General features: G+C 39.6%; 2 protein-coding genes across 12 annotated transcripts in view; one reads left to right on the top strand and one right to left on the bottom strand.

The window, feature by feature from the left end:
• rock1 (Rho-associated, coiled-coil containing protein kinase 1) overlaps positions 1-1,609 on the bottom strand; it is a 61,433-nt gene extending 59,824 nt beyond the window's left edge. For all 3 annotated transcript variants that reach the window (XM_054741353.2, XM_054741348.2, XM_054741358.2), the window contains exon 1: positions 1,291-1,609. In XM_054741353.2, coding sequence (XP_054597328.1) covers positions 1,291-1,383 — 93 coding nt within the window. In that variant the 5' untranslated portion in view covers positions 1,384-1,609. The remainder of the gene's footprint in view (positions 1-1,290) is intronic.
• Positions 1,610-3,323: 1,714 nt separating this feature from the next.
• Positions 3,324-26,545, top strand: part of greb1l (GREB1 like retinoic acid receptor coactivator) — a 64,067-nt gene continuing 40,845 nt past the window's right edge. For all 9 annotated transcript variants that reach the window (XM_070541646.1, XM_054741344.2, XM_070541645.1 and 6 more), the window contains exon 1: positions 3,324-3,508. The gene's annotated coding sequence lies outside the window, so the exon portion shown is untranslated. The remainder of the gene's footprint in view (positions 3,509-26,545) is intronic.

Here is a 26,545-nt window from a genome sequence, read left to right as displayed (position 1 = left end):
CTCCTGCAGAAGGGTTGCCAGCAATTAAGACAGGAAGCAGTAAGGTGAATCTTAGTGCAGCTGGAGGCCTGCAGGTTACAACAGGCTTGAAGCAACCTCATCACTTCATGTGAAGCTTGGATACTTATTTCCAAACTAATGATCCAAACAGCACCAAGAGATAACATAAATAAATGTAAATTGCGACAAGGACATATTAGTCCAGACCTGATGATGCAACTTGTTTGAACAACCCTAATCTTAAAATAGATGTGCAAAGTGTCTTTGTCTTAATGAAGCACAAAACAGCTCTCACTCTGTCAAAGTCAAATCTTTGGGTTGTTTTTTCATGCATTTACACTTTTATTGAGCCCTCTTATAAAGAGATTGGTACTAAGAATTTTTATAAAGAGAATAATTGTGCAGACTACAAATTCTTTCATCAAACTTTGATCCTGATTAGACACACAATGCAATACATAAACAAATACATAAACATAAACACTGACAAAACACTCACTCCCAGGGGTCCGAATCAAAGAATCTTAAACATATCCCGAAAAGAGACAAAAAGCAACCACTAAGTCAAATACTACAGAAAAAAAATTAAAATGACTAAAAATATACATAGACAGAATGAAATGGGTATGTACCAGATTTTATACAAATAATCCACAACAAAATAATTCAAATAAGAGACAATGAGACATAAGGAGGCTAAATCATCACTGAATAAGCTGATCCAAACCCATTGAGAATACAAAGAAATATTTGCAACCCAATAGCCAGAAAAAATAACCCTATTGATATTTTTCTTTAAAAAATATTTAAAATGAGCACTGATGAAAATTATTACATTTAAAGCACGTGGATGCATACATGAAGAAAAATATATTAAAAAGTACTAGTAACTATGAAAAATATGAACCCAACTCTACTTGTGTATCACTTGAATCCTGCACTCGTCATATCCAAGAGTACAGCAGTAAACTAAAGTCTACCTCTATTAATATCTGTGCAGTTGGATTTATTTTTAAGGTTTGTTTCCATGTTTGTCCTTTAGTCCGTTGTTTGTGACTAGGCTACTGTCTGAACACACATTTGACATTAACTTTAAAAATGTGTGCTGGTGTGTAAATATCTGAACCTGATAAGGTATGTGGAACAAACCGGACTAAGGGCGTAAATGTCAGCATTTCTTCAGTGACAACAGAGGCAAACTATTGGTGTCGGAAACAATTTATGTTCCAAGGAGTAGACTGACCCCGAGTAGCGTTAGCTACCTGGGTAGCTAACAAGCTAGAAACTTACCAGCAGACAATCCGTGTTAATTTCTGACTGAGGGTCTTCCAATATGGCATCGATTTTCTCAAATCGACTGTCGATACTTTCCACCGAAGACATTTTGCTGTGAAACTCAGTCCGGACGTTGCGTTATTTACGAACAAAAACAGCTCAGCGGCGAGGCGGCTACCTAGCTTGAGCTAGCCAAATGTTCCTTTCTTCGAGTGAACTTTGCACCTCCCTTCAAAGCAAAAACGTCGTTGTCCTCGACTTTTCGCAGACAAAGGTGTTGAGGTCGCAGTTAATGTTCCGCATTTTTGGAAACTAGAAGATGTTAGTTCCAGTATGAGTGGCAAACAACTTCAGTGTCAAAAGATAAATGTGGCGACAGATTAGACAACCTCCGGAGGATGCCGCTGAGGATAAAGGCTTAAAACGTTGGTGCATTCAACGAAAGGCAATTAAAAGGTAAATGCCATGTCTTCTAAAAAAATAAACAGTCTGTAGGAAGCACTAGTCCTGGCCCGTTTCCATGTCAGTAGTAGGCCCTTGCAGGAAAAAACCTGAGTCTGACAGCTCAAAAGTAGAAGTGGTGGGAAAAAAAACTTCTGCTTCTTCCAAATTTCGAAGTTTAAACACGGAGTCCCTTCAACGTTTCAGGTCCTTCCGTTGCGTCCGACTTACTGTCAATGTCTAAGTCTCGTCCACTCCGTTGTACGTCTTAAAGTAAATATAAATAATTAATTAAGTCCGATATGTATTACTTTTTGACAAACAATCGCATACTGTGCACAATTTTCTCTCAGCACGGCTTGGCCAACATGTCCGCCTTCCTGTTCAAACACCCAGGAGGAGCTGGTTGAAAATGTCACGTAGTGCGCATGCGCCCCGCTGAGTCGTGTTTAAAAAATTCGGAGGCAACTTTGCAAAACAATTCAGGAATGAGTTTTAAACATTTGTATTTGCTGTCCACACATGTGAAATTGTCATATTATATCAATGCATAATTCTTTAAAACCCTGACCTAATTTTTTATTTACATATATGAATATTACACACATGCTCTTATAAAAATGTAAGTAATTGTCTCTGATAAATAAGCTTAAATATGCCCCTCATACTCCGATAAAAATATTATTTTGTTACATTAATGTATTTATTCTTATGCAGAACAAACTAGTATGAGCTCTGAGGAAATGAAACGTATAAGATACAAAGAAAGACTATATGATAGTTTTCATTTTTAATAAATTTGGCCTAGAAAAGTCACATTGTGATAAATTATAGGTGATAAAATAAATAAAAAAATAAACAATTCATTGCCATTTTTATTTCTATCCTACCCTTGTATACTTTTACTTGATCTGGAGACAATGTCTTAAAAATATAAATGTGGAGAAAACGAATTTTTTAACGTTTATAATTTGTTTAATACACATTCAGATGATTTTTTAAACTAATGAAATGTTTTCTACAAGTTTTATGTGTGGACTTGTTGCCTTTTTTCCAATAGAGGGCAGTATTTTACAATTTATACTCCTTCGTTCATTTGTTTACCAAATTAGATCAATAAGCAAAATGTTGTTTGTTGTTTTTTTTTCTTAAATGGGAAACGTAGACAGATTCAACTATGCGTTTTGTACAAAAATAATTAAGTTAAGGCATAAAATTGATACGAGTTTGTGGGTTTTCTGCCGAGTTAAACCGAACAGACCACCTATATTTGTAGACAAGAAAGTAGTTATGCTCGGACACTTGAAGGCATCAACAGCCAAAAGGAACAAATAAACAAATTAATTAATTAAAACAAAAGTCTGTTAATCATTGTGAGGCCCTTTGCGCACAGTTGCGTCCCGTTCCATCAGTGAAAAATGACCAATTATTTGTTTTCAAGTAACGTTTGCTTTTACCTTTTTATTAAATCTTCACATTTATTACATTTTCTCGTTTGCAAAAAACATTATTCTAGACCTAGACCAAACCCCAATAGCCATGATACAGTTAAACGCGTGTTACTTAACTAAGCCCTCTGTGAGATTTTGTGCTTCTTCTTTTTTCAGTTTCCGCTTAACCGAACCAGACGTACAGTATTATCCTGACGTCAGCTGACGGTGCGCAGACCAGCTGTGTCCAGAGAGCAGCATCGAAGGTGACGGAGGCGTTAGGAGTCAGGGACACCAACTTCACCCACGGCGCTGATTCTTCACGGACATGGCCACGTTTAACGCGTCCCGCGGCTGATAAGGTACGACCGAACTGCGCTGCTTTGTTTTTTAAAATACGGGAGACGTTACGAACGACTGCGACTCCAGAAAGCCGTCCGGACCATTGGTCTGGACGGTGGTTCCACCGCGTCCAGTCAGCTCAACGCGCCTCAAAATCTAACGCGTAAAGTTTGTTTCACTGTCAAATTTTCTCCGGACTGTAAAACAACCGGATGGCGCAGTGCGGCGGCGTTCAAGAAGAGACTTTCAAAACCAAAACAGTTTTCAGAGAGTCAACAAACTTTCTTTTTTCTTGTTTGACTCAAGAATGTTGCTTTAAAAAACCTGTTTTTCCTCACTTGGTCGCTGCTGAGAAAAAAAGCCTCGCCTAATTCTTTCGGCTTACTGTAGCAAGTGTTGGTTTTAACTGTTTTAGGCAAGCTCTTTTGCACGTTTAAGGAGGTGGCAGTGGTTTTATACGTTTGCATTGTTCAGTCATCGTTTATAAAGTCGTGTCAAAGTAAGCAGTCTGGAGTCCGGACATCAATTTACGTGCAGAAAACTGCAATGGCCTGAGGCTCGGTGCTGAAACAGGCTTTAGACCAAATCAAATCAGTTGGCATTGAGCAGAAGATGAATTTGGTGGTTTGTCATTCAAAGAGGAAGCGATCTATCTCTTCGATATGCTTTTATCTAATTTTTAATGTCTTAAAATGTGCATCTATTATGTTCAAATATTTAAGGACTCCCCTAATGCCATTGTATCTTACTACAACATTCTCCTCACTGTCAAGAGTTGACTCATACTAACTGAAATGCATACTGCAGCTTTTGGCTGATAAACACTTCATTACCTGTAGATTTGTAATATTCTGCAACATTGTGTAGTGAATACTGTTATTGATGTGTCCTAAAGTCAAACAGGTATTATTGCCCTGACATGTTGGGTTAACTATGAATTAGCTGGGTGGCCTTACTTGCTGAAAGCATGCAGCTCCGTCACAGAGAGCAAAGGCTGGAGGGGTCAGGGAGGGGGGGACTCTGAGCACTGACCATCTGGCCTTTGGGGGGGCTGGTTTCCTTACTGGCTGCCTTTGTTGCTGGTAAACAATTGGGACTTAATCTGGGAGGAGATAAGTAAGGCCCCGTGACACTGCTCCTGCACGCCGACAGGTTTCCCTCTGCAGCCTTGAAGGAGATGTCTCCGTCCCATGCTGCTTTTGTCAGGCGGGGTCTTGAGTTTCGTCAGGTTTGGTGATGGGATGCTGCAATTGTTCTCAGATGTGCCCAGAAGATTCCAGGCTCAATTGGGTTGCGTCCAATCTTCACAATCTCTTGTAACCACCTCAGCGTTGAGTAATGAAAACATGCTACTTTTGTTATTAAGCCTTTCGTGCATGAGCTATGACAGCCTCATTTAGGTTTTTTTTTTCCCAACCTGTTTTATTTTTCATCATTAGGCGCAAAAATGTACATTTTGAAATTCATTTAATTGTGCATTGCCAGGTATGACAATATGGTGACACTACAGTCCAAACTGATGGCTTATATGCAAATGCTGTCAACTGCCATATTAGCTGTACCATGTAGTGACCATTATACACAGGGGTCATTTCTCAATACTCAAAGACGCTAGTACGTTCTTCATGTGTACTAGACAATTATATTCTTAGTAAGGACACCAAAAAGTTTGTTCTACTGAGTAAGGGAGGACGAGGACGGCATTTAGAACCAAACCGTACTCCGTTGCATCATGGCAACAAGTGCTGCTTGTTTCTAGCTACGGTTGAATGACCTGACATATAAATAAAAGTCTAGGTTGTTCCTTAAATAACAAAATTACAACAATACATGTTATTTGTATTGAATTTGGTCCACTTTTGTTCGAAACTGATGAAATACCAGCATGTTCCTCTGTTAAAAGAAGGAACCCAGGTTACAAAACTTTGTGGTTCTTAAAAGATAAACGTTAGTATCAGTTATATTAAAGTGGTGTAAAAACCTTCTTAATGTCTTCATTTTTATAAAACTTGTAAAAATAGTTTAATCGTAGGTCCCCTTTGTTGTTGGCGTCCCACTGCATTCTGGGTAGTGACGTCATATAGTTGTACCTCGGTTGCACCGGCCGGCTTTGGGGCCCTGTAGTGAGTGTTCAGCGACATCAACATGTCGTCTGTTCAGCCTTTTCAATATGAACCAGAGCCAAACATTAATGAGGACATCACTGACCATGTTTCACAAAACAAGCATCAAAATGAAGAGCAAGAAGGGCGGGATGAAGCGAGTGCAGGACAAAACCGGTGGTGCGTGTGCGGTAAGTGTGTCTCCATGGTAACCGAGAGGGAGGGTGTTTGTTGTCAAGAGCTCACATTTTTGTCAGCAGAAGTTAACGGTAAGCTATCGTGTGATCAAACTTATTCAGTTATGAATGATTTTGGAGAATTTTAGCATCCAGAGCTGTCATGTGCTTTATAGATGATTAGGATGTTCAGTGAAACGACTTTAATCATTTTTGGGGATATTATATATTTGGAGAACACTGTGTTGCTACACTTACTGCTTGTTTTACTGACGGGAGAGGTGAATGTTCAGCTTTATCTGTGACGAGTGGCGTGTCCGATGGTTCGCTGAACGTGACAGAAGCGGCAGCTGCAGGAGCGAGTTGTCGGCTCAGGAGAGCGTCCAGCGTCTCTTGTCTCTCCGAGGGCGTTTAGGCTCCTTGCGTGGGAAAATGGTCGGGAAAGCATTTAGTTTCCGCCTTCTCTTATACCCAGCTGCTCTGGTGAGCTCTAAGTAGTTGTGGTCGACTAGAAGCCTCGAACACATCAGGAGAAAAATGCTGGAAACACAGCCGCGGATCTTTGGGAAGTTGTGTCCGTCCACAGGCATCTTCCCACTGCTTTCTCCTCTTCTTGCCAGTGGGAAAGCTGTGTAAACTCACATCACTCCCCTTGTTGCCCTCTGACTGAAAATTACATCCAAAAGCAGCACAATGTGGCATTTTACTTAATTATTAATATGGTGAGCACGTAAACAAACACTAGTGTCAATAGCTATTCTTCCAAGAGCAACCAATATACGTCATCGCCCCCAGAGTGCATTGCGTGCGGAAAACATGGCGTCCTACGCATGTCAAAAAATTTACTGAATATAATAGATTTATAAATAAACAGCAACATTTTATGTGTTTCTAACAACATAGTTTGGTACAACAGAAAACTTGTGGCTTATTAAGGCATACACATCCTCATAGCCAGAGTTCCTTTTAAATGAATAAAAACGTTTATTTTTCATCAAAACAGAACTTTGCATTTATTTTGATGATGGGTTAGCTAATTAGAATTTTGAGGGATTGTAAAAAGTAAAACCGTAATACACACATCAAATGTTACAGATTACACACAATTATTTACAATAACAGACAACTTAATATTTCTTTATTAGTATTTCTTAAATAAAACTACAAAAGGTTGTGATGCAACGCATTATGGGAAACTTTGCTGTCCTAAGTCTGCAGAAGGATGCGTTGATGCATCCTCGATACAATGGGTGGAGCAAGAACCCATCTGGGAACTTTGAGCAAACTTGCCATGATGCAGACTTAGGATTGGGAACAGTCCTTGGGCCATTGTTGATGATGTTTCACAAAGACATGAGTAAGTACAGATAGGTGTGCATATTGAGAAACGGCCAGGGAATGCAAGAAAATATCAATACACTGAAGTATAGCACTTTTTTTGTGTTATGACACGGAATCGATTAGGGCTGCACAACATATGGCAAACACATCATGATATCAGCATGCGCAATATGCATATCGCAAAGAACAGATAAATATCGCAATGAATTGTCAGCTCAAATATTTGCTACACATAATACATTCTGTCAATCAAACGGAAGCATGATGTGTTTTTAACAAATCGAATAGAGCTATTCACCCATTTGGCCAATTGGGTGGGTTCTCATAGGTTAGATGCCCGCCCCCGAGGCAGACGGCACTAAATTTTGATGGTTAGCAAACACCTGAGTTAGCTTTGTTCTGCTCTTTCTGCTGATTCTGCTTTTCCCGGGATCCACTGATTGCCTTTTCTTGTTCATTTTCTTTTTTCCCTTCCTCACATCTTTTGCTTTTCTCATTTTTATGATGTTTTTTGTCAGTTTTTTTATTTCTTTGATTTTGATTATTTTTGTTCCTCAGTTAAGTTTTTATTTATCGCAAGTAATGTCATCATTGCAATATTAATCGTTGTTATCGTATATCGCAGGTTTTCTAATATCGTGCAGCCCTAGAATTGATATTTAAAAGCAGTGCATCAACTTTTGTTGTGAATTTACATTCAAACATTTCTGCTAGTTGACACGTTCTCTGCTGTTTCCTGGACGCTAAACCAGCAACAGCCTTTCCCATCAGGAGTCAAAATGGGTGAGTCCATGTGACGTAGAGCGGTCAGGATTTTCAAATCCTAGCCTTCCACCATCTATTTACTATCTAAACCTTATGCAAGAAGCAGGTGTAGGAGACTATTTTTATGTTAAGCCTGCATGAAAAACAGAATGACTGATTATAATCAGAAACAATCGTTAAAAATATGTTTCAGTGTTCTACACCTTTAAAAATAGCAAATATCTGGCTTTTAGTATATATTATATTTAGCAATATATCGTTTCATCTCCCCTGTGTTGTGAAATACACTGTCCAGCCAAAAAAGATACCACCAAAAAAAAAAAGGTTTCACACAGCAATATTTCGTTGTACCACCTTTAGCTTTGATTATGGCACACATTCGTTGTGGCATTGTTTCGATGAGTTTCTGCAATGTCACAAGATGTATTTCCATCTAGCATTGCATTAATGTTTTACCAAGATCTTGCACTGATGATGGTAGAGTCTGACCGCTGCACAAAGCCTTCTCCAGGACATCCCAAAGATTCTCAATGGGGTTAATGTCTTGACTCTGTGGTGGGCAATCCATGTGTGAAAATGATGTCTCTGGCTCCCTGAACCACTCTTTCACTATTTGAGCCTGATGAATCCTGGCATTGTCATCTTGGAATATGCCTGTGGCATCTGGGAAGATGGAATAACCTGGTCATTCAGGTAGTCAGCTGACCCCATTCTTGGAGCACATCCTGTTGCTGAACCTAGACCTGACCAACTGCAGCAACCCCACATCATAGCACTGCTCCCACAGGCTTGTACAGTAGGCACTAGGCATGATCTGCCTCTCTTCTCACCCTGATGCACCATCACTCTGGAACAGGGTCCATCTGGACTCATCAGACTAGTTTTAATAATGCGTTGGACAGTTCTTAATTTCTGCAATCTCCTTAAATGTTTTCTTTGCTTGATTCGTGTCAATGATCCGACCCTTTTCAAACAGACTAACATATTTTCCACAACCACCAGATGTGTCTTTCCACATGGTTGTTTAAGAAATGAGAAACAACTCATTGCACCAGTTGTGGTTAAATAACTTGTTGCCAGCTGAAAGATTATCATCCGTGCAGTAATTATCCAATAGGAGGCTTGTACCTATATTTGCTTTGTTAAATCCAGGTGGCGACTTTCTCAACCTTACTCTACACAAGGGGTTAAAATTAAACAGTAATTTTCTTTTACTTATAGACTTTTACATGGTTATTTGTTTTGCTTTTAATAAAATTCTAAGGTTAATTACAAATAAAAATCATCTGCAGCTGCAAAATCTAACACTTCTGTAGCCAGAGGTCAATTCGGGCTATATTTTTGCCAAAATCATCATGTTATGTCAAATGTGTGTAAAGGTTTATTTAAGAAAAGTTGCATGAAACATGGAGAATTCCAGAGATTAGGACAGGAGCATCACACTTAAGGTCACAGATGCTCCTGATCTAGCCGTTAACTCATCAATCCTCCTGAATGTGAGCCATGTTTAATTTCTATCTTTTACATGGAAACACACTTCAACATGAAAATCCTGGTGTTTGTGTCTCATTTCCAGTTACATTTAAACATAGCTTCTTCAAATAAAAGCACACATTTTTAGTATCCTTAAATGCTCTCATCCTTTCTCTCCCTTTCAGTCTTTGACCCAAAGTGCCATTTTCAGTAATTTCATCTAAAGACCTTTTCGTTGGGCAAGAAAAGCGTTCCAAAAATGCTGCATGACATATCTCACCTGAAAAAGCTCAACAACGGATCAGCTGTTTCACATTCATTTGTGCATGAGTCAGTTGTCACCAGGGAAACAGATTGATTATTTTCTGCCATTATTCTTTCAACACAATTTAAAGTAGGAAATGTGCTTGTTCTCTTTTCTGATCCATGTTTGGTCAGTTGTACCTCAATGGTTCTTTGCCTTTTGGGGGGAAAATATGGAAAATGCATCTTATTTAATACGTTTCTGCTATTTTTGCTTTACATTGTGGAAATCCATTCGACCAGGGGGATTTTGTCATAACAAATCAATTGGTTAGCAGTCGGGTCTGGTGTTTAGTTTCTGTCGTGTTTTCAGACAACCTCCGAAAATGCGTCAACTTTACATATTGATCAAGTTTAAATCATTCCCTTTAAACGCCCATGCAGACCGCTGGAGACGTTTAGGTCACAAAAAGACCGCGGGGACTAGAGTCAGCAGAGCAGACAGATGCTCGTGGCCAATCCTTTCAGCGGTGCCTATCTGTGATTGTGGGCTTTTCTGACCATTAGTGCAGCTTGCACAATAGAGAAAAGAAATCCCAACTAGAGAGATGTGTGCTTTTGTTTCACTCTTGCCTGGCTTCCGTGTGGTAAAACCTAGAGAACAGGTGGTGCTCAAAAAAGGAGCCATTCATCAACTTGCTGATTCAGCATTAAGTATTCATTCTTTAGATGACAAAAAGATTCTAATTAAATGTCAACACACTAAAATGTTTCATGCATAAGTGAAAAAAATAAGTAGGTAGAGTCAGTTAAATGTCCTTAAAATATGAGACTGATTTTAAACAACAAAACAAAGCTCATTGTTGGTTTGAGCTTTATTATTGTTTGGTTAAATCTGATCAATACATATCTTCTATTTGAAAATGAAAAGACACTGGCAGAGTACAAATAAGTTAGAGTTCATTTAAACTGTGTCAAATGTGTTTTTCAGAACAATTAACATTAGCCAAATGTCTTGGGTATGATTGCCTAACGGACACAGCTAAACCATTCGTTATTCTGGAAAACAGTGTGCTGTTCACATCCCAGTCCCTACCCCAGGTCTATTAAATCCTGGTCCTCGAGGGCCGGTATCCAGCACGTTTTGGTTTTAACCCTGCTTCAGCACACCTGATTTCAATCAGCAGGTAATCAACAGGCTTATGCAGAGCCTGATGAGCTGCTGCACAGGTGATTAAACCACTCAATCTAGTGTGTTGGACTAGAGAAACCACTAAAACATGCTGGATACCTTGAATAGTCTATCCAGATGCATGCACAGAATTTAACCCTTTGAAGAGCAAGTCTACTATCTCTAACAGGATTAGTACGCTCCTCAAACTTCTGCTTCATTACACAAGTCTTCTGCCTCCTTCAGATGGTCTAAATGGGTCACCAACCCTTGTGACGCTGAGTTAAGCCAAACTTCATGTATAATAAACATATTTTAAAGGTTTTTAAAGAAAACTGTAGTTTATAAATCTATATCAATGCATGGTTGAATATAAAAAATGGCAGCAGAAGCTTTTAATGGTTTTTAGACAAATTTTAATATATTATTTTCATTTTGTTTCACTTTGTTGCTAAATGAAAAAAGTCAGAATTCCTTCTGAATTTTAAAATGTTATTATAAAGCTCAGAACGATAAACCGCTCTTTGTGAAAAGCAACAATAAATGTAATTTTATATTTAGCAGGTTTAGCCTAACGGGACCCAAACTTGTATTTGTTGTGATTTAAAAGAAAAAACATAGCTATTACAGATTAGTCAACTCTAATTAATGGAAACATAAATGAAAATAACTTTAAAATACATTTAAATTAAAATGTTGTCAAATTTATTTAAAAAAAAGGACAACAAAAATGTTTAAGTCAATATCAAGTGTCTATAAACAATAACAGAAAGGTCTAGGTAGAAGAGTGCAAGAATGAGCCAAAGGCCACATATGTGGACACATGGACCTAGGTTAGAACAAGCCTGGTCATTCAAGTGACATTTGCATCTGCAGGCCAAACATTATTAGGGTTCTGCACTAATGCTTACCCTCTAATTGTGAAATTCATTGTTATATTCAATAAATCAACAAATCCTTACATAAATTAATATATCACTGGATTATTTTCAAGTTTCGCCTCTTAAATGTGTGCTTTTGTCAACACAGTGCTCAATCTGGGGTGGAATGGAATAGATACGATTAAGCGATGACGGGTTCAATGTTCATTTTCAACTAAATGTTTAGAAGATTCCAGCTTCTCTGCACTTTTGGCTTAGCTAAATGCATTTCACATACATTCCTGTAAACTTTTAACCCTCCATTTGATTTCCAAGCCAAAAGCCGGGAACACGGTGTTCACTGCAAACGTCTGGGTCGAAATAAATGAAAGGAGACCTTCGTCGACTGTAAATCACATCCTGTTACTCGGAAGCGGTAGTCTGGAGGGTTTACTGTAGCAGAGGGTGCATCTGGAACCACTCATTCTCAGATGATCCAGACTGATTTTTTTAACATTTCTAAAAGTAAACAAATAATCCAGTACTGATATTCCTAGCTTTTTGAGTGGCCTCATCTGTGTTCAAAAATGTGTTGAAGAAAGGGAGTTGCAGCGCAGATAAAGCCCGGAGTTGTGCTGTGGTGGAAAAGAGACGGGGGTAAACGGTTCAAACGTGCGTAGGAGCGCCAAAGAGCTAAACAAGACAGCTGGGAAGTGAAATACGAGGAAACATTTTATGTTTTAAATCTTCACACCGAGGCTGATAGGAATACTGATGGAGCTTACGAGGGTGTGTGTGCAGGACGAAATCAAACTGTTGGGGCTTTATGAAGTTGTTTGACACACTTGACAATTGGATCATTAAAACCAATATGACAAAGGCCTGTACCCCTCCCCCGGCTGAAAGGAGATGTCAAAGGTCTGTGACCTCTTCCATTTATGTGCATTGATCCCTTTGGGTGGGGGAGGGGCTTCCTCCCCACCACCGTCAGCTGTTACTGTATGTCTTATTTTCACCTGCAGGAAGCACATTGTTTCCTCCATATCTGAGGTTAATTTTCGCTATTTTAACGTTATCTGTTGACATTGTTTTTCCAAGGATGAAGTTCGTTCATAAAATATAATCAAGAGAATCAATAATGTAATTGTGTTTTAAACTGTTTTTAATGGCACACACCCAGGGCTGTTGCTAGCTATTTTGGTGCCCTAAGCACAAAGGCTTCGTGGTGCCCCCCCCCCCCCACACACACACACACACACACACACATACAGAAAAAACAACACAATAACACAGTATGTGCAAGCGCTTCGCCTTAAATTTTCTTTAATTCTCTTGTATGCACAAACTGCTTATTATTTTCCAAAAAGTAGGATTGATATTTAGTGTGTGTGTGTGTGTGTGGGGGGGGGGGGGGGGTCATTTTGCCTTGGCCCCCAAAATGTCTTGAAACGGCCCTGGGTGTGTGACTGAGTTTTGAAGGTGATCTGAATTGTATCAGATGTATAAATATTGCATGTGTGTAACTTATTGTTTTATACAGGTAGAAACATAGTGGAGATACCTACATTTTACTTTTCAACACTTTGTTTTGTTTTCTTGTTTTTATTGAACTATTTTCCTGTCCTGTCTGTATCTCATCTTCCTGCATCTCCTCTAAACTCTCCAGAAAACCTGCTGCCTGGATTCTTACTTTTTCACCTCATCAGTTACTTCTGAGCAGATCAAAGGGATCTCCTGACCGCAAAGTGGAGTGCGCGATTCAATGCTGCGTCAGTGAGGTGAAATCACCGCAGTGCAGGTGATGAGCTCTGCAGTAGCAGAGCGCCAGGCACAAATAAGACAGAAAGTAGAGAACATGAGCGGACATGAACGATCGTGTGTTAATTATAGTTTTTTGGTTGCGCCACTTTCAGAATGGACCGTGCGCTGGAAGCAGCTGCCTGAATCGCTGCGCAACAACGCAGCGCTGTGTCGCTCTCTGTGCTCTCTGCTCAAAAGAGTCCATAAATGATGTAATATAGGTAGAAAACTTTTTTCCGGCTCCCCTGGATGTGTAGGATATACAGCTCCCCCATAATTCGATCCCTGCTCCTGGATGAAAAGCCGGACATTTTCATCAGAACCCCCAGTCTGGACGTCCCGGACAGAGTGAAAAATGGACACGGTCCATTTCCTTTCCTTTTTGTATTGTTTTTTCTCTGTAAACATGCTGTTAACTTGCTTTGCACATCTTCTAATTGAAATCTGTCTTTATCGTATATATATAATTTTTCATAAGCTTGCGTTTGGTGCCCCTTCCCCGGCGTGGTGCCCTACGCGCTGTGCGTGGTGTGCGTGTGTGGAGCGCCGGCGCTGCACACACCTCTTTCTGAGTGAATTCCATTTAATTTTGTCCACTTTTCTGGTTTTACGTTGCATGTATTATTACAGTTTGTCCCCAATTAAATAAGTCCTGCTTTAATGATTAATTAAGCACCCAAAAAATCAACTTGAACGCCAGTCTGAAACACAAATTTCCCATTTCAATGGGTTCCATAAATGCACCATTGATAAGCTAATAATAAAAAACCTAACTTATTTGCTGTAACTGCGTTCATTATTGCTAAGTGCTAATCCACACTAGTGTTAACAGATGGGGCCGTTTTCACTTCCAGAGTCCCGGTTTTTACGTTACTTAATAAAAAAAGATGTTCTGATGATTATCCAGAAGATTCAGAAAAGGCCAAAATCAGAAATCTGAATCTCATCAAAACCAGATTCAGTGCTTTTCCATGTATAAAGTATTTAGGAATGATTTGGGAAAAAATATTTTATGAGGCTAGAATTAATTTGGGATCAAGTGTTTTTTATTTGATGAATGTTTTGTGCACATCAACATCTTAAGCTACAGTCAGGAAAGTAAAAATACGCTCCGAACATCCTGTTTTCTGTTGCTGTGGAAGCTTAGGAGGATGTGGTGCATGTGTGTGTGTGTGCGCGCGTGCGTGCATGTGTGTTTTTCTTGAATAAGTGGAACCCGACCCTGGTAGATGGCACTTCCTCTCGGTCTGTTATCTTTGATTCTGACATGCAGTTCAGGTTCTTATCTGTCACTCTTGGATCACTGGCTTTCCTAAACCGAATGAGTGCGATGAACCCCTTCTTTAGGTTAGGAACGCTGTCTGTCACTGCAACAAAATTTTTTTGTTCAATCGCCAAATCAGCTAGCTTCAAAGCCAAAGCCTTTTGACTTCATGGTGGAATTTCTTCTATTTCTCCTGATTTGAACTCTTAAAACTTTACAGTAGCTTCGTGGCACAAAGTGTGGACTTGTGTTCCTATTTTTTTAGATCAACCTTTTGTATTTTTGTGGGCTCCATTACATCAATATGAGCTCATACACAGCAAAGTGTGCATGCCGTTTCACAGAGAGCACTTTATAGTAACAAAGCCTCATTCTTGCCATTAAAACCCAGAAAGCATCGGACCGAGAAACCCCTCTCAGACAGCGCTGTTATGGAACAGTGTGTTCTCACAGGGTGTACCCCTGCTCACAGGTGCCAGCTTCATTGGAACAGAACCTCCAGCCAGAAATTTCTTGCTGCACTTTACTTGTTCTCCAAAAGAGAACACGGTGTACCGTGTCACAGACAGCATCGTACCACAATAGTCTGGAGGAAAGTCAAAGTTTTTAAAGTCAGATTTCATTGTTGCGGTCTCGTTTTTATAGTTTTGTACTCACGAATGTTCCTTTTTGTTTATAATCATATTTCTCTTTTGTCTAATTTGAGTTTTTTAAGGCTGAGTAAGCCATAACCCACTTAACATTTACTGAAGCGCTCTGTTTAGGAGTGCAATAGACAACTGTAGAGTTCAGCGAGTGCACAAGTAAAAGCAGCTGTGCAAAACATCACCAAATCTGAACTGTTATGTCTAATAAATGTTAGTAATGAAATGAAATATTAGTTATTGATAAGCTGGCAGGTCTGATCTGTGGTTTTATGGATTCTGTGATTGTGTGCAGCTCTGAAATGATAATAATGAAAAGTGATAAAGTCCAAATACATCACTTAATGTTCATATTCCTAGTGCGTGCAACTCCAATTTAGAAATAACTTGCATCTGAGTGAAGAGTGTTGCCCGTATGGACCCATTTAACAGATACTTTTAGTTCTGTCTACTTATTATTATTATTTTTTTACAAAACTGTTAATTAAAAGGAATAATTAATTAAACTGACTATAGAGTAAACAAACCAGTTGGAGTTTAGTGTGTAGTGTGCACTTTTTATTTAACTTCTGTAATTTCTTTAAAATCATAATTAAAACTAGTTTTGGAAGAACCTCCTTTGTTATTGCAATCTTAATCATTAAAATGCAATCTTGGGTATTATTCTATTCTTTTCTATTCTATTCTATTCTATTCTTCTCTTCAGTCTATTTTTGCCTTAATGTAAAATTAGATCAGTGCTGTTTTTACCCTTGTCTGCATGTGTTTGTTTGTCTTAGCAAAAGAAAAATCCCACAAATCACTGCACCGAGTTTAATGAATCAACTAGAAAGTACATCGTGTCCTGGTCACCTAAAACTGATTAACTTTTTGAGTCAACTCAACAAGACAACAGCTGCAGCTAATTAATAGCACAAAATGTCTTTAATTCAGACAATCTATTGTCAGACGTTGGGCTAAATGTTGGAAAGGTGGTAGCTGGAAGTCATCTTCTTTACGTACTTTAACCCTCTGGAGGCAGGCGTTGCAGATTTGCAACAGTTAAAACCCACCTACCTGGTTACTCCACATACATATTTCATGAGCATTTTTTAACTCAGAAGTACCCCTGAAGGACTTAGTTGTTCGTCCTTTTATCAAAACTTATTTTGAGCCTGAGAGGCTTAAACAGGTCCTTTACTCATGTTTTTAATACATTTGCAGTGGTCTCTTAGCCTGGCAAGCCAGACTAAATAAACATATTATTTAGTGTGGCAACGCTTCATTGATGGCTTTTGGTCGTGGGGCGGGAACAACGTGACACACTGTAAATCCTCTAATACAGGCCCGGGCCTGTATTTGACTCAAGCTCAGCAAGCTCCAGGCCTTTACTGGACGGAGGACCAGAATTAGAGACGGGCCCCAATTTCTATTTAAGCAAAATGAACTAATGGTTCGCTGGAGTTTTTGACAATTAAAACTGCGCCCACATTTTCAAAGTTAAACACATTTCTTTTAACAACGGTAGTTTCTGCTTCAGCCCACCCCCCTCCCCCTGCGCAGCGGCCGCAAAGTCACTGATGCGCCTGCAGCCTCTCGGAGTTCCTGCTGCTCTAAATATTAAAATAATTATTTCATTTTCTGTTCCTCACTTCTGATTACCTTCAATGGTGTCTGTTTGTTGCAACCACCAGGTACAAAAACTAACTTGTTTTTATTTGACTATTTTTCTGTCCTGCCTGTTTATTATCTTCCTGCATCTCCTCTCAATCCTAATGAGAAACTGCTACCGGGGTTCATATATATTCACCTTATGAGTTACCTTTGAACTACAGTTCTAAAAGATCTACCGACCGCAAAAACAGCGGAGTGCTTGCTGCTTCCCACATCAGTTAGATGCGTCACCGAGGACAAAACAGGTGATGCGCCCCGATCCACAGCAGCGAAACGCATCAGGCACAAATAAAAGAATAAAAGACAGAAAACATAAATGGAAATGAGCCGACATGAACGATGGCGTGTTAAATTAGTTTTTGAGATGGCGACACCTGATTTGATAATGTTACTGTGGCCGTGCTCAGGACGCAGATGTCGAGCGCGTCAACGATCAGAGCTTTGCATGCGCACGCTGGTTAAGGTTAGGATGGGGGTGAGGGGAATGTTAAATTGCAAGAGGGTAAACGTCACAATTTGGTTAAATGTCCATTTTACGGCGGGTGTCAGTACCGACGCTCTGGCACAGCGCGTTGCCTCCCGACGAGCAGGAGCTTGTCACCTGCTGACAGCAGGCTGCTGTCTTTTCCGTGGACTGCATCTTGCCGGTCATTATCACGTGACAGCGACTAGTCGATGACAGGCATAACAAGTCACTATAGAGCGGTGAAGTCGACTAGTGACTAGTTCATACAACCCCTGCTACTGCTCCCCAGAGTGGTCTGCAGCATAATCAGCACGTTCTCTTTGAACTTGATATCAAATTTTCGCCTCCTCTTCGTCTCCGCACGGTTAAAGTTACCCTCGCGGTCTATCACTGGCAAATCAAAAATGAGACGGATGACACAACCGCCCCCCGTACTTGCTTGTTACCACATTCCACCCGGCCACAATAAAAAACCGGCCATTATTCACCTCCGCCGACTCCGACACCGGCCAAAATATGATACCCGGCAGTTAATTAAATACAGGCTAATATTAGATGATTTACGGTACTCACCACAACAGATGTCTCTAAACGAGGCAGCCTGCTGTTGAAGAAGGCAAAAATACATCCTTTTTCTAAATAAAGGACTAAAATACATCTTTCTGCTCATGATTCTAATAAAGCCAAAGTCCAAAATGATATAAAAGCCATTTCAAACAAGCTGTCGCCATCTTGTTCCACTCCACCTCATTGTCCTGCCCACCAGATGATCTCAGGGCCCTGTGATTGGCCAGCCAGAATGCTAGTAGGGACTGCAGAGGTTCCAATGGAGCATTCCTAGACCAAACTTTGGTCTAGTTCACTAGGCTAGCGGTCTCTAAAAAGAAAGAAAGAAAGAAAATTATCTTTTATATAACGCCTCTCAAGATAAAAGTCAAGAGGTGCTTCACAAGAACAAAAAGTTCAAAATACAAACCATCTTCAAAAAAAAAATAAAAAAAAATATGGTTAGAATTTGTAGAAGAAAAAAAAGGAATTGTGATTTAAAATGCAAGGAAAGGGAAAGTGAAAATGAATAGGAAAGAGCAAATCAGTGGATTCCGGAAAAGGCGGAATTGGTAGAAAGAGCAGAAGAAAGAGAGGGTGGTGATGAAGGTCACACCAAAGCCAGCCTGAACAGGTGAGTTTTCAGCTGCTTTTTAAAGGAGACCACTGATCTCAGGCTCAGGGGGAGAGATTTCTAGGGTCTGGGGGTCACAGCAACAGATGATCTGTCTAGTAGGAATGAATGCCTTGTAAGTCGTACTCAGTCAGCTGGAAGAGAAAGTTGCTTCAAATGACCGGATTTGGAGTCTAATATCCTGATATTTGGACATCGTCCCTCAGATTGGATAAAAGCAACGAGACTTTACCACTGACTCCATTTGTTTTGCAATGTTGATGTTTTATCTCCACAAATTACACATGCCTGAAGTATTTCTGCCTTGTTGTGGCGTAGCTAATGCTAACTGTTAGCTTCAACTAGTCAAGATGTTCTCTGCTGTTTTCTGGACGCTAAACCAACAACTGCCTTCCCTGTCGCCAGCCAAGATGGTTGAGTCCATGTGACTGCTAAATGTTTCACTGTCTTTTTTTCTATCAGAAACTAATGCAGAAGATAGGTGTAGGAGACAATTTTCATGTTCTGCCTGCATGCTAAACTCAAAGTGACAGATCATTTTCAAAACTAATGAGTAAAAGATGGTTTTTCAGTGAAAGACCTCTTTAATTGTCTATGATTGAATGAAGTCTTGCAATATCATGCGAGACTGCAAAAAGTTATATTCAGGATGTGACTAAAACAACTATAAATCTATCATTTCTCAATTTAAGACGGTCTTACTTTAAAACTCTGGCATGCAGTAAGTAGGTTGTATGTATTTGTTGAAAATAATACATAATATAAGTATTGCTGTTATATTTTTTGAGCTAGAAATCTAATTTAATTAGGCAACAGACTTCCACACTTTGTTACAGACGTTAGCGATCGTTTAAACCTTTTTTGTCTTATAGCTATTATTGGAGAGTCGAGGCCTATGACTGGTGTTTAACAACATCCCACAACCTGACTACAACCAGCTTTTTGATGAAGTTTAGGTTTATGCAGAAATTGATAGGAAAAAGCTGTTGGAATAAATCTGCCTTTTTATGATATTTATTTTCCACTACAAACAAAAAGAGGCATCATTTATTGTCACCTCACAATCAAAGGCTTCTTATTTGGTGTGAATTACACTCAACAAAAATATAAACACAACACCTTTCTTTCTGCTCCGATTTTTCATGAGATGGACTTAAAGATCTAAAATTCATTCCAGATACACAATATTACCATTTCTCTCAAACATTGTTCACAAATCAGTCTAAATGTGTGATAGTGAGCACCTGTGCTTTGCTGAGATAATCCGTCCCACCTCACAGGTGTGCCACATCAAGATGCTGATCTGACATCATGAGTAGTGCACAGGTGTACCTTATACTGCCCAAAATAAAAGGCCACTCTGGAATGTGCAGTTTTGTCTCACAGCAAAATGCCACAGATGCCACAAGCATTGAGGGAGCGTGCAATTGGCATGCTGACAGCAGGAATGTAAACCAGATCTGTTGCTCGTGCATTGAATGTTCATTTCTCCACCATAAGCCGTCTCCAAAGGCGTTTCAGAGAATATGGCAGTACATCCAACCAGCCTCACAACCGCAGACGACATGTAACCACACCAGCCCAGGACCTCCACATCCAGCAGGTTCACCTCCAAGATCGTCTGAGACCAGCCACTCAGACAGCTGCTGCAACAATTGGTTTGCATAAACAAACAATTTCTGCACAAACTGTCAGAAACCGTCTCAGGGAAGCTCAACTGCATGCTCGTCGTCCTCATCGGGGTCTTGACCTGACTCCAGCTCGTCGGCATAACAGACTTGAGTGGGCAAATGCTCACATTCAATGGCGTCTGGCACATTTGAGAGGTGTTCTCTTCACGGATGAATCTCGGTTTACATTGTTCAGGGCAGATGGCAGACAGCGTGTGTGGCGTCGTGTGGGTGAGCGCTTTGCTGATGTCAATGTTGTGGATCGAGTGGCCCATGGTGGTGGTGGGGTTATGGTATGGGCAGGCATCTGTTATGGACGAAGAACACAGGTGCATTTTATTGATGGCATTTTGAATGCACAGAGATAATGTGATGAGATCCTGAGGCGTATTGTTGTGCCGTACATCCATGAACATCACCTCATGTTTCAGCAAAATAATGCACGGCCCCTTGTTGCAAGGATCTGTACACAATTCTTGGAAGCTGAAAATGTCCCAGTTCTTGCATGGCCAGCACACTCACCGGACATGTCACCCGTTGACCATGTTTGGATGAGCTTGACCGGCGTATACGACAGCGTGTACCAGTTCCCACTAATATCCAACAACTTCGCACTGCCATTGAAGAGGAGTGGACCAATATTCCACAGGCCACAACTGACAATCTGATAAACTCTATGCGAAGAAGATGTGTTGCACTGCATGAGGCTAATGGTGGTCACACCAGATACTGACCGGTTCTGAGTCCCCAGACCCCCAATAAAGCAAAAAACTGCACATTCCAGGGTGGCCTTTTATTGTGGGCAGTATAAGGTACACCTGTGCACTACTCATGATGTCAGATCAGCATCTTGATGTGGCACACCTGTGAGGTGGGATGGATTATCTCAGCAAAGCACAAGTGCTCACTATCACACATTTAGACTGATTTGTGAACAATGTTTGAGAGAAATTGTAATACTGTGTATCTGGAATGAATTTTAGATCTTTAAGTCCATCTCATGAAAAATCTGAGCAGAAGCAAAGGTGTTGCGTTTATATTTTTGTTGAATGTATTTCGTTTAAATCAAGAAACTCATTTACAAATGCAGGTTGTATAAAAAACTTTCCAATTGCGGTCAGAAATAAAGATCCACCAAAATTGTTTTTTCTGTTGCTGATGCCGACATGTAGAGGTCACGGCAAGCCAATGGCAGTTATATGCTGCAGATTTTTTAGGTAAATTTTCATGGCCACCATCTAAAAGTTTCCCAGTGTTTTTTTGCAGTGGATGCTAGAGGCTGATCGATATGGTTTTTAAGGCCAATGCCAATACAGATTTTTAAAGAATTTTCTTGCAGATTGCCGATATCTAAAGCCGATTTTTAAGGCTGATATATATTGATATATGTCGTCCGGCCTCTAGAGGATGCACAACATTTGTGAACCTGAATCAGTTTTGCAATGCTTAATTTCACCCAAACTTTTCTGTGCACTGCAGTTTTAAAATCAAACATTTAACCAAAGTAAATCGAAATGTGAGCTGACAATAATGCTTTAGAGCATGTATTAAGCATATGTTATTCAGAAACTTAAATATACATTTGGCAGCTGCACCAGGCTGCCCTTACATGTTCCTAACTTTAAATCGGCTCTTTTGCAGATATTTAACGGCCGATACTGATATATTAAAAAGAATGGTAAATATATCAGTCCAATAAATCAGTCTATTCCTAGTCACACACTATTCATTTGCACACAGTAAATTATTACGTAAATCAATTCATTATGAAATAGTGCAGTCTTAATTATTCATCTGAATAAAATACTTTGGACCGTTGGACCAAAGACATTTTATGATTTTATTTAATATTTTGTGGATTTTCATCTTCTAATTAACAAAGCACTAAAACGTAAAGATGATGGAAAATAGTTGAGTGTACTCATCGCAGATATGGAGCAATGCTCTACCAACATCTGGAAACAGATCACCCTAGCGACGGTTCCCGCTCCTCTCACACATTTATAGATACATATTTTTCAAAGCCCTCTATTGCCAACACTGACCCACACAGACCCCACCCTAAACAGGAATCAGCTCAAGGTCAGTGTGTGTTGATGCTGCCAGGATTGTGGGGAAGAGGGCTGATTGCAACGGAAAGCTTTTCCATAGGCTGATGCAGCATATCCAAGGCTACGGTGACCAAGACCCAGCTCTGTGTTGCAAGGACTCGGTGTTCCTGTGTGGCAGGCGAGGTCATTCTCCCTCTCCCACGTTCTCTCTTCTCTGTGTGTGCACATTTGCAACTCAAATACAGCTCCAAGTATGACAGGTAAACTGGAAAAAAAAACTGATAACAGAAAGTAAACAGTAGAATCATCGATTTTTCCCAGTCGTGTCCATTATTGTCGTCAGAAAATAGCTTTAGAAATAAAAGAGGTGCAACTGAGCAGCAAAATTTTAGGAAAAATTATAACCAATGCAAGGAAAATAATGCAGTTTCCTTTAAGTCTGATCTATAGCTGTTTGTTATTTATAGGAGTAAATTTGGGTCAAGTTACACAAAAAAAACATCTGCAGTCATTCTCTGCTTGTTTTCAAACAGGCAGAACATTTCTTTGAATACTGTTAGGTAGGCAGTAAAACTATTAAAAATCACACTAAGGGTATAAGGTGTATTGGTATCGGCCAATGTTAGTCCTTTTTTAGATTATTGGTATCAGTCCAATAAGTAAAACTGGGCTGATATTAACAAACATTATTTTTTCCATATAGTAGCCATTTGCGTATCGGTTTCAGAAGGAGGGGATGTGATAATGTGTAATTGTTTGGTCTAGGGATGCACGCTTTCCCAAATTTCTTTAACTGGCTATTGACACTCCTTAACAGTTAATAGCCGGATAACTGGAAACCAAACCTTCAAGTCCTGGAACCCCCCAAGGCGCTTTACAGTCATTCACCCATTCACACGCTGGTGGAGATAAGCTACAATGTAGCAACAGCTGCCCTGGGGCACGCTGACAGAGGCGAGGCTGCCGAGCACAGGCGCCACCGGCAAGGGGGGTTAAGTGTCTTGCCCAAGGACACAACGACAGTGACACATGGGGCATGCACTTCTAAATCATGCTATCTTAGATAGGGCTGGGTGATATGGAATAAATTCCAATCACGAAAGTATTTTTCATATCAGCTGACATTGAATCAAATCCAATCAAATCAGGATTTATTAGTATAGCACTTTAAATGTTGCCCAAAGTTATGAACATATACATATAAAAACAGAAACATATAAGTCGTCAAGTAAAAACATAATAAAAACATAAAAAAACAATACATTAAAAATCAGACATAAAAATGGTAAATAGCAGGAGTACCAAGTCAACTAGGAATACTAAAAGCTGTCGAGTATAAATAAGTCTTCAGTAGCTTTTTAAAAATGGCAGCAGATGACGCTTGCCTGATGGAGATGGGCAACATATTCCACAAAGTAGGTGCAGCCACCGAGAAAGATCTAAAACTCGTCTCTCAAGCTTTGCCCTAGGTACACTCAATCTATGCTGATCAGCTGACCTTAATCCATGAGACGGGACATATGGCACGAGTATCATAACGAGTGTCATTGAAATATATCTTGGTATAAAACAAATTACTATTTTGGTTAATCTTTAATCTTTACTGGTGTTTTTAAGTGATGCTTGAAGATATATGAAGATTAATTTAGATTTTAAACATTTATTTTGAAAAGCTGAACATGTCATCAATCATTACATGGAGTTTACAGTTAACTAAGTACTAACCGGTTAATGGCTTCAATAACCGGTTAAACAAATTTTGGAAAACGTGCATCCCTAGTTTTCATTCCTAATTAAATGAAGTGAGCAAAAATAAAAAAACAAATCCTTCCATTAACATTTTGCTGCATTTCCAGGTTCTGATCATTTCAGCTGTTTCATTAAAATGCCCCTTCTGAAAGAGTCTTAACAGAATGATACCAGCTCTGACTAAACAAGTGAAAGTAAGTCCATAATGAAGGGTTTCTGTGCAGAAATAGCACACCTACTCGGTCATGTCACATCAGCGGCTGCATCTACAGACAACAAAATATTCCAGTGAGCCTGGTCCACCTTACTTAAACACTGACTCATAAAAAGTAATATTAATGGGTAAAATATACCTTGGAATAAGCAAAAGCAGAGCTTTTATCTTGTGCTTCATGCTGTAACACTCTCAAAACAAGTTGTTTTTTTTCTGTCAGAATTAGTCGCTAGGTAGACCCGATTGCCCAGTTTAACACAGTCTCACAGCTCATAGGGAGCTTTCTCTTAAAGGACTTTTCACACTGGACAAAAATTCTATTAAAGCTCTCAAATACCATCAAATGTGTTTTTATCCGCAGTAAAAATGTGAGACAAACATTTTCAAGTTAATAAAAAAAAACCTTGCATTAGTCCTGGTTATTTATTAGGTCCTATTGAGCTGATGGGATCAGGATCTGTGCAGATTTTATTTTTATTTTTTCATTTTTTTGACATGTAAACCCTTCAGCTACATATTCTCAATTAAATTTTTGAAAACATTGTAATCGTAACTGCTTCTTTTCTGTTACCTAACTGTATTTTTCTTAGATCAAGTTAATTGCCCCTTTCTGAAATCATGTTTGGGTGTAAAAGGTGGTGAAGGTTCCCGTCTTTGGCAGGGATAAGTCCAGGATGAGGCCCTGAATGGGTTTACTGTCAACCTTTTTTTCCTCATCAAGGTTCGTATGGGGGGTCAAGTCCTTAACAAAGGCCAGCTCTGCTTCCATTGTCCCCTAAAGACAAAAAGAGTTGTGCTGATGTGGTGCCTGGTGCTGCCTTAAGGAGGACTGATGGGATTTAAGTGTGGGTCCCGTCACCGAGGGCAACCTGGTGCTTAATAATCCAGTGGGTGGCGAGTAACTGAAGAGATGGGGGGTGGTGGGGGCGCTGCTGATGAAGCAGTGGCGCCTGAGGTCAGGAAGAAGGGCATGATGGATACAGCTGATCGCCCAGTAAGGAAGTTTAGAGGCTCCTTTTCGTCAGGACATTAAGAAGCCTTTTTGTCACGCTGTCACTCAAATGGATTCAAGGTGGCGGAGACTTTTTCAGGGAGGAAAAGAGAGGAGAGGCTCTATTGTGTGAGGGGAACCTCTCTCTCTGGACGCCTGATGAAGACAACAGGCTTCTTTCTTCTGTCCTCTCCAGGAGTGCACCAGGCTCCTGAGGAGTAAAGCTGAATTCATGTGTCAGACGATAGAAGTGGAGCTAAAATTCAGGAGATCTGATGGATTTGAGGCAAATTTTTATCTCTGTAATCTATTAGCATGATGGTTGTCCTCTAGCTGATGTCAGATTCAGAAAGCAAAACATAGTGAGGATTTGTCATGATTTGCAATACATTGAATTAAAAATGAAAAGGTATAGGCATGAGATCATTGGCAGCTTTGTGTCTCATTTAACTCATTTTTGTTGTTGTTGTTGTTGTAATTCAGACCCTAAAGCGACAAACAAAGTTGTGATTTGACGTGTAAATTTGACGTGGATGTGCTACGTTTTAATACTATGTATACTAATTTTGACTTTTTTTTCTTTGTTAACTTTTTTTGGGAAAACTTTACACTGGAAACTTTTTAAAATCTTTTTGCCTCAAAATTTTACTTTTATTTTGGAAATTATATTTGGGTGGTTTTTTTACATTCATTCTTGAAAAATATGTATATTTCTCAAAACTTAGATTTTATTCTTAATCCTTCCTCATTTTTTCTCTAACAAACTTTAAATTATAAACTCAAACTCACCTATAATGTACGAGTCAGAGTAACAGTTCTGTGTGTAATTTGACAGTTTGATTTTGTCTAAAGCATGGTAAATAGTAGAAAACTCCTTTAAAATTCAAGATTATTGGCATCATTTCAAGGTTATTTTAGTGATAGTTGTAAAAAGTTCAATTGATTCCTCAGGAAAATTGCAGGGTACCCTGGGAGCTGCTGCTCTATCTCCAAGAAGAAAAATAAATATTTAAAATACAGTTTACAGTTCACCATGTTAAAAAATGCAGCTTTGAATGCACCTTTTGTAAAAACGTGAACATTTTAGACCACATCAATCCCAAAAAATCCGCGTTTTTATTGCTGCGACAGCGATCATCCCCCGAGTCCCCCGTAGTATCAGATGATCGAGATCTCTTGTGATCTGGAGGGCAGCTCAGGCCGTCTCCTGGAACTGGAACCCGACCCCTTTTGCTTGGTTTGTC

The sequence above is a fragment of the Nothobranchius furzeri genome, chromosome 11 (assembly GCF_043380555.1).
Source record: "Nothobranchius furzeri strain GRZ-AD chromosome 11, NfurGRZ-RIMD1, whole genome shotgun sequence".
NCBI lineage: Eukaryota > Metazoa > Chordata > Actinopteri > Cyprinodontiformes > Nothobranchiidae > Nothobranchius > Nothobranchius furzeri.
Note: the sequence above shows the minus strand (reverse complement) of the source record. Positions and strands in the feature narration are given on the sequence as shown.